At 36.1% G+C, this 9,569-nt stretch overlaps 1 protein-coding gene across 1 annotated transcript; it reads right to left on the bottom strand.

Annotated features, from left to right (window-relative positions):
* Nucleotides 1–2,419: 2,419 nt before the first annotated feature.
* LOC114404981 (uncharacterized mitochondrial protein AtMg00810-like) lies at nt 2,420–2,941 on the bottom strand. Its single transcript, XM_028367688.1, has one exon. The coding sequence runs from the start codon at nt 2,939–2,941 to the stop codon at nt 2,420–2,422; it is 522 nt and encodes a 173-aa protein (XP_028223489.1).
* Nucleotides 2,942–9,569: the final 6,628 nt, after the last annotated feature.

Genomic DNA, 9,569 nt, shown 5'->3' with positions numbered 1-9,569 from the left:
ACCGCAACCAAATTTGTGTATTATACCAGACATGGGAACCGGTTTTCTAGTAGCTTTACAATTAGAACGCATTGGATGGAATGGACCAGATGTTTTGTTTGTGTATTGCATTCACCACATTGCATCAAATTTCAAAAAATAGTTTAAAAATGTTGACTTAAAAAAGAAGTCATCAATATGGGTATGCTTCTTCCTATTTCATGCATCATATTCTTCCTTTATTACATCTTCACTATATCTATTACTTATTGTTTTATCTTTTGGCATAGGATATGAGATGAGAAAACCACAATTTGAGGCAAAGTTGCTCGCAATGTGAATAGAGTTTCCACAAGCAACATATTGGTTGGATCAAATTCCCAAGACTAAATGGACTCAGGCCTACAATGAAGGAAAACGGTATGGCCATATGACTACCAACCTTGCCAAATGTATGAATTTTGTTTTGAAAGGAGGTGGGGCATTACCTATTACTATCTTAGTCGATGAAACATTTAATAAAACAAATTATTCATTTGTTACTAATGGCATCAAAATCATGAATATGGTAAAGGCAGGACATAGGTACTCTGAAGATGTATATGCCATGATGCAAGAAAATCAACACATTGCTCCCTTGCATTATGTTTGCATTTATGTTCAAGAAATAGGGGAGTTCGAGATTCAAGAAATTGCAAATACGTGGCTTGGTCGATGAGCAATGGCATGCACTATCAAATTGAATGAATGGTCGTGTTTGCATGCAATTGCAGCGTGTACTTTTTGTAATTTAAATTATGATGACTTTGTTGACCCTATATACAAGTTGAAAAATATTTTCAAAGTTTATCAACATCACTTTCATTCCCTTGGAAGCGAAGACACATGGCCTCAATATTTAAGTCCACATTTTATGTCTGATCCTTTGAAACGACGACAAACATCTGACAGGCCAGCCACTACTCAAATATATAATGAGATGGACGAACCAATTCCAAATAGGCCTAATACAAACATCTGAAGGACATAATTGTACTAACAGTCCATACAAACAAATACATGATTAATGTAGTTTGTACTTTTTATGTTTTTCTTTCATTTGTATTATGCATTTTATATTAATGTACTAATTATGTTGTTTTTAATTTTTTTATGTATTTTTTATTAATAGATTATCTAAATTTTAAATAAACAAAAACATTAAAATAAAATAATATTAAAAATATATAACATATTTTAAATAATAAAACATTAAAATAAATTAATAACATATAAAATAAAACCATAAAAAAAATATACTATTAATAAGTAAAATTAATATTATTTATTATACATTTAAATAATTTTATAAAATATTACAAAAAATAAACCGTAAAAGAAATTATAAACTTAAAAAAAAACTTAAACATTAAAAAAAAAAGGTTGACAACTTCAAAGTCTCATAAAAAAAAGATTTTACAACTTTAAAGTAGTAAAACAAAAAAAAATTACTTATGACTTCAAGGTCGTAAAAAAAAATTTAACTGAATAAATAATTTTACGACTTGAGTTAAAAGGAATAGGAAGTTGCAAGTGTTATAACTTATAACTCAAAAGTTCTAATATCTGTTACGACTTACCCCTCTTTAGTTAATTTTTTAAAACCCATCCCAATTAAAAATTATGCTTAAAAATACGTCTTCCTGAAGGAAAAAAAAAACCAAAATAACACTACCCAATAACAACACAAGAAGCAACTAGCTATAAAGGTAGGACGACTTCTTGTGTATCACCCCTAACAGGTATGCACCGTGTGAAAAACAAGTTTTCGTATGGGTTGTACGGTGCGAAACAATGGTTAAAATAAGTGATGGTCTATGGTGGACGTGTCTACACCGGATAAAGTAAACAAAATATTATTTCTTTCTTTTCTTTTCTTTTTTTTTCTCTCACTGGCCTCTCTCCCTTCACAATCGTGGTCTTCCGTTTCTACCATTCCCCTTATCAGAAATGAAAGATAGATGAAAAACAGTTTGAGGATTCATTCATCAAAGTATTACAAAGTTGGTTTATTTATAAAAGGACAGAAAATAAATAACTTGAGTAACCAACTAACTTACTCAAATAACTTCTAGTAACTAACTAACTGCCAAAACCAGCTAACTACTCAAATAACTTTTAGTAACCAACTAACTACTCAAATAACTTCTTGTAACTAATTGCAACTGCTTAATCGTGATACCCCCTCAAGTTGGCGAATAGATGTTAATCATTCCCAACTTGGCAATGAATTTACCAAAAACCGGGCCTAGAAGTGCTTTTGTAAAAACATCTGCAACTTGGAGTTGGCTCTTGACATGGACAAGCTTGACTACTTTGGATTGAACATATTCTCAGATGAAATGATGATCAATGTCAATGTGCTTGGATCGTTCATGATGAGCAGGGTTTGAAGCAAGACTTATAGCAGATTAGCTGATTTATTATCACAAAATAGCATCACAGAGGGCACATCAACTTCAAAGTAAAGAAGTAACTTGCTTAACCAAACAATTTCACTAGAAACAGAAGACAAGGCATGATATTCAGCTTCAGCGGATGATTTTGAAACAGTGGGTTGTTTTTTAGAACGCCCAAAAAGGAGGTTGTTTCCCAAAAAGACACAAAAGCCAGAAGTAGATCTTCTGGTATCAACAAAGTTGGCCCAATCAACATCAGCAAAGGCAATGAGGTTGAGAGAGTTCTGAGCAGGAAAAAACAAACCTTGTCCAAGAGCAGATTTGATATGCTGCAGAAGATGATGAACAACATGTAGGTGAGGCACTCTGGGTGCTTTCATGTACTGACTTAATCGATTTACAGCAAAGGTGATATCAAGTTGTGAGATGGTCAAATAAAGCAATCTACAAATTAATCTTTTATACATTGATGGATCAGGGAGTAAGTCTCCATCATGAAGATTGAGTTTCAGATTGGGATCCATTGTTATATTGGAAGGTTTGCAGGCCAAGAAACATGTATCTTCCAAAAGAGATAAAGCATACTTTCACTAGGTTAGTGAGATACCTCTGTTGGATTTGGCTATTTCTAAGCCAAGAAAATATTTCAAAGGACCAAGGATCTTCAATTGAAACAAAGATTGTAATTTGGTCTGAACAACTTGTACAGAGTCAAGATTGGGTCCTGACAGGATGATGTCATCTACATATACTAGTAAAATGACTAAGGAATTTCCTGAGCCAATGGTGAAAAGGGAGTAATCATGCTAGGATTGTTGGAATCCATGACTAAGAAAAGTAGTGGAGAACTTACAGAACCATTGTCTAGAGGCTGGTTTTAGGCCATATAATGATTTGTTCAATTTGCATACCAATGAAGTGTAGAAGCAAAGCTTCATGGTGAATCAAAGGTGATTCAAAGGTGTTTTGATGATAACAATGATGATAAAAAAATATGATGACAAAAAGCTCAAAGATCAATCAAAGAACAATTCAAGAGTTCAAGATAAGAATCAAGAAGAATTCAAGACTCAAGAAGAAAGTCTAGAGACAAGAATCAAGATTAAAGGTTCAAGATCTCAAAAATCAAGATCAAGATTCAAGATTCAAGATTCAAGATTCAAGAATGAAGAGAAGACTCAATCAAGATAAGTATTAAAAAGTTTTTCAAAACTTTGAATAGCACATGAGTTTTTGACAAAACCTTTTACCAAAAAGTTTTTACTCTCTGGTAATCGATTACCAGATTGTTGTAATCGATTACCAGTAGCAAAATTGTTTTGAAAAAGTTTTCAAATTGAATTTACAACGTTCCAATTATTTTCAAAAAGTTGTAATCGATTACAATGTTTTGGTAATCGATTATCGGTGCCTTTGAACGTTGAAATTCAAATTCAAATGTGAAGAGTCACGTCCTTTCACACAAAAGCTTTGTGTAATCGATTACACTAATTTGGTAATCGATTACCAGTGACTGTTTCTGATAAATCAAAAGATGTAACTCTTCAAAAAGGTTTTGACTTTTTCAAATTGGTTTTAAGTTTTTTCTAAAAGTTATAACTCTTCTAAATGGTCTTCTTGACCAGACATGAAGAGTCTATAAAAGCAAGACTTTGTTTTGCATTTTCAATCGATTCATTCTTTCAATCTTGAACACATTTCCAATCAATCTTATACAATCCTTTACAAGCCTTGAATCTCTTTGAACTTCTACTTCTTCTTTGTACCAAAAGCTTTCTGAAGTTTTCTGGTTTTTCCAAACCTTGAAAACTTATGCTATTCATCTTTTTCATTCCCTTCTCCATTTGCCAAAAAGAATTCGCCAAGGACTAACCGCCTGAATTCTTTTTGTGTCTCTCTTCTCCCTTTTCCAAAAGAACAAAGGACTAACCGCCTGAATTCTTTTGTGTCTCCCTTCTCCCTTGTCAAAGAATTCAAAACAACATAGTCTGAGAATTCTTTTGATTCTTCCCTTTCCCTAATACAAAAGTGTTCGAAGGACTAACCGCCTGAGAATTCTTTTGTATCCCCATTCACAAAGTATCAAAGGTTTAACAGCCTGAGATCTTTGTCTCAACACATTGGAGGGTACATCCTTTGTGGTACAAGTAGAGGGTACATCTACTTGGGTTTGACTGAGAACAAGAGAGGGTACATCTCTTGTGGATCAGTTCTAGTGGAGGGTACATCCACTAGGTTCAAAGAGAACAAGGGAGGGTACATCCCTTGTGGATCTTTGCTTGTAAAAGGATTTTTACAAGGTTGAATGAAATCTCAAGGACCGCAGGTCGCTTGGGGACTGGATGTAGGCACGGGTAGTTGCCGAACCAGTATAAAATTCTTGTGTGTTTGTTTCCTTCTTCCCTACTCTTTTACTTTCCGCTGTGCATTTAATTTCCGTTTTTACTTTCTGTTAAGTTTCTCTTCTACTCCATATTCTCTTAACAACATAAGTAAAAGCCTTAAAAGAGTAATTTTTTAATTGGTAAAGGTTTAGGAATAATTAATTCAACCTCCCCCTTCTTAATTATTCTAAGGCCACTCGATCAAACATGAAGGATTGGCTGACTTGTATCCCTTGGGAAGTTCCATATAAACTTCTTCAAACAAATCTCCATTCAAAAAAGCATGGTTAACATCCAATTGGAGGAGGCACCAATTTCTAGCAGCAACAACACAAAGCAGAACTCTCACAGTGGTAAGTTTGGCTACTGGAGAGAATGTGTCGCAATGTGCCCTTCGCGGGCGAGCGAGGGCGAGGCTCACGGGTGTGCTTTCCAAAGGAGGAAAGATGCACGGAGTCGCCACCAACGTTTATTTGTGGAAAACGTTGGAAAAACCGAAGGAAACCGGTCAAAATAAAAATTCTAAGTTCGGGAGTTGTATTTACGCTTGAGGAAGGTATTAGCACCTCTCACGTTTGTCTCAAAGGACAACAACCTATTTTTTAGAATTGTGGAAATTGTGTTACCTTAACTTTTATCTCTTTTTATTTTTTGAGGTTGACAAAAGCGGGGCTTTTGCTCCTACGTACCCTCCATCAAAGAGGAAATCAGACCTACGTAGTTCTTTCTAATGCGTGAATCAAGTGATTCTTTTTACTTGAAAGGTGATCATTTTAAGGCGTTGGACCTTAAAGGATGATCCATTTTATTTGGTAAGAAATTGAAATGATAAACTTTCAAAACCCTATTTTTGTGGACGAGCTTGACTAGGCGAGTTGATTTTAGCCTTAGTTTCACTTTAGTTATTAGTCAATTCAATTAAGAATGAGAAATCCCAAAGAGAAAACGTCCAATTGATTTTTCGCTTTATTTTACTAAAAGGGTATTTTTTGATTATTATATTATTATTTTACCTCTTTTTTGATTTCCAACGTGGTTATGGCTCGACCGAACGGTTGGAATTCATTTTAATCGAAATTAACGGATGATACAACTCAAACGATCGGTGGAAATTTATTTTATTTTTAGATTTAAGCGAGAAATGACTTAAATAAATGGCTTAAGCACGTCAAAAGGGGGTATAAAAAGCAAATGAAAACGATAATAAAAATACATGAAACAAAATGTGGACCACCACGGGTACATAGAATGAATTGAAAAGCTCGGTTTGAGGTACTTACCCGTTGAAGACTGAAGAAAACGAAGAACGAACGATGAATCTTGAAGAACGGTCGAGAATCTTCGCGTAATTACTCACGAAAACGTTACGGAAGCGCCTCGGCTTGGATTTTCTTCACGGAAATAATTTTCCTCAGCAATTTCGAGAGAGGGAGAAGTGCCAAGAAGGCTGAACCCTTTTCTTCTTCACTCCTCCCCCTATTTATAGCAAAATAGGGGAGGAGCTTGCCACCCAGCTCGCCCAGGCGAGCTCAGCTTGCCACCCAACTCGCCCAGGCGAGCAAGGTTGCTTCCTCCAGAAGCAACAGCCTTCTGGAGGAAGGATCTGGAAGGCCCAAGTGGGCCAGATTGCTATTTGTACCCCCTTTTTTACTAAATGCACCCCCTTCGCTTTTTTGGTAATTCTTTTTCCGTAACGTTACGAAACTTCACGAATTTCGTAACGATACTTATTTTTCTTCTGCAAGGTTACGAATCCTTACGGATTATGTATTTACTCTTTTTTAGCTTTCGAAGAAGTTACGGAAACTTACGGATTGCGCAAAAACACCTCTTTTCGATTTCCGCCACATTACGGAATTTCACGGATTGCGCAAGCCTGCTTCCTTTTGATTTCTGACACGTCTCGGGACTTCATTCATTGTGCAACAAAGGACGCCAAGTGTCTCGAAGCGGCCAATCAAAGGTTGTATATCATCAAATAATAATCCCCGGACGAAATTAGGGTATGACAGAATGTATCAGAGAAATCAATCCCAGCTTGTTGAGTATAACCTTTGGCAACCAATCGAGCTTTGTATCTATCTACAGAGCCATCCATTTTGTATTTAACTTTATACACGCATCGACATCCTATACAATGCTTATGAGGTGGTAATGGAACAAGTGTCCAAGTGGAATTTGCTTCAAGAGCTTGGATTTCCTCATGCATTGCTTGATGCCATTCAAGATAAGGAACAACTAGATGATAGAACTGAGGTTCATAGATAGCAGAGATGTGATTAATGAAAGCTCTGTAAGGGGGGCTAAGAGGCAACTGTGAACAATGATGATGGATGGGATATGCAACCTGAGATTGTGATATTACATAATCAGACAAGTATAAGGGATGCTTAGAATGGCGTGTACTGCTTAAGGTGATAGAGGGCAAAGTGTGAGGATGATCTGAGCCAGGGATTGAGGGTGAATCAGTTAGGTCATGGTTAAAGCTATTAGTTCGTTGTGGTGATTGGCTACTAGTCTGGTCAGGGTTAGGTAAGGTATTAGTGATGGGAATGGGGATAACCAAATCAAGTAAAGGATCAGGAATGACTTGAGGCTGTGAAATGGTTTGAAAAGGAAAATGGATTCATGAAAGACAACATCTCTGGACACAAAAAATTTCTTAGTGTCTAAGCTATATAATTTGTATCCTTTATAACCTTGGGGATAACCAACAAAAATTGCAGGCACTGCTCGAGGAGAAAACTTATTCCTTGATGATGGAAGAGTAGAAGCAAATGCTAAACAACCAAAACTTCTTAAGGCATGATAGTCAGGTTCCTTTGTGAATAGAATATTGTAGGGTGAGCAGTGTTGCAATAATGGTGAAGGGGTTCTGTTCATGAAAAAAGATGCAGTGGTAACACAATTACCCCAGAATGAGATAGGAACTTTAGACTGAAAAAACAAAGCTCTTGCTACTTTGAGCAGATGTTGATGCTTCCTTTCCACTATTGAATTCTGTTATGGCCTTTCAACACAGGAAAATTGATGAAGAGTACCCATGGAAGCCAAAAACTGAGTGAGGGCAAGTTCCTTAGCATTATCAGACCTGAAGCATTTGATAGATACATCAAACTGAGTCTGAACCATGGTCAAAATTGTTGCACATAGATTGAAGCTTTAGATTTGTGCTTAAGTAGAAATAGCCAAGTGAATCTTGAGCAATCATCAACCAGTGTAAGGGAAAATCTCCTTCCCTCATAGGTAGGGTGAGCATAGGGACCCCATATATCACAGTGAATTAAGTCAAATGGTAATTCAGATAAATGGTTAGAGTTAGGAAAGGATAGTCTTCTAAATTTAGCAAGAGGACAAATAGAACAATCAGAAGAAGAGAAATTGGGAGAAAGGTGCAGACCCAATTTTATTATTCAAATGTTTGAAAACTTTGTCAGAGATATGACCAAATCTAGAATGCCAAATATGAGCATTTTTACAAGGAATGGAATTTGTATGTGAATTGATAACAGAGAAAGTAAATTTGCAATCAAGAGTGTCCTTGAAATTAAATTTAGGAATGGTTAGAGGAGCATTAACTGAAATTAAATTGAATTTGAATTTAGGAATGTAGGCAACATTATGCAAGATTAAGGTATTGGTTAAGCAAATTGAACCAATGGCAAGGATAGGTATAACATCATTGTTAGGCAGAGTGAAAGTTTTATTAGAAACAAGTTGGTAAGATCGAAAATGATGAAGGGAACAAGAAATATGAATGTTGGCACCAGAATCTAAAAGCCAGCAATCATGAAGAAAATTAGAAGTGAATGTAGAAAGGATCATACCACTGGCAGAAGAAACACCTTGAGGGATGATAGCATTGGTAGCATGACTTTCTAAAAGATTCATCAATTGGCTATATTGCTAGGCAGTAAGCTGAAACTGGGAACCCGAGTCACCCGAGGAAGGTTGTGAGTGAGACATATCAACAGATACTTGTTGAGCAACCTTGTGTGGTTGTTCAGAAGAAGAAGTATGTTTCTTTGCTTCTGAGGAAAAACCAGTCCTCTTATAATTCGGAGGATAACCATGCAACTTGAAGCAACAATCCTGAGTATGACCCAGCATACCACAATGAGCACATAGGGGGCAATTCTTGGAAGATCCTTTGAAGCGATTGTCAGGATGATTGCGTGCAGTAAAAGAAGTCTTCAAGGAAAAAGCATGTGAAACTTCACTTGCAGAGGTGGAAGCACCAACTACCTTTTGCTTTTCTTCTTGAACAACTAAGGCAAAAACCTTAGTTACTGAGGGAAAGGGATCCATGGATAAAATTTGACCTTTGATAATAGAGAAGGATTCATTCAGCCCCATCAAGAATTGCATAGCATACTCCATTTGTTCAAAATCGCACCAAGTTTTAATTCCTCCACAGGTGTAACTATGTGAGGGCTTCAGTTCTGATAATGACTCCCACAGAGAATGAAGCTTGGAGTAGAAAGAGGAAATAGACATGGAACCTTGTTACAGAGTGATCAAGTCATGCTTAAGTTGAAAAATTAAAGGACCATTTCGTTGCTCGAAACGTTCTTGAAGATCATCCCAAATTGCTTTGGCAGAAGAACAATGTAAGATACTTACTTGCATTTCTTTGGATAAAGAATTAAGGAGCCAAGAAGAAACGATACTATTGTTGCGATGTCACAAAGTATGAGTTGAGTGACCCACAGCAGGTTCAGGAATTGAACCATTGATAAACCCATATTTGTTCTTCCCATGAAGAGCC

The sequence above is a fragment of the Glycine soja genome, chromosome 3 (genome assembly GCF_004193775.1).
Source record: "Glycine soja cultivar W05 chromosome 3, ASM419377v2, whole genome shotgun sequence".
Classification (NCBI taxonomy): Eukaryota; Viridiplantae; Streptophyta; class Magnoliopsida; order Fabales; family Fabaceae; genus Glycine; species Glycine soja.
This window is presented reverse-complemented; position numbering and strand designations above follow the sequence as displayed.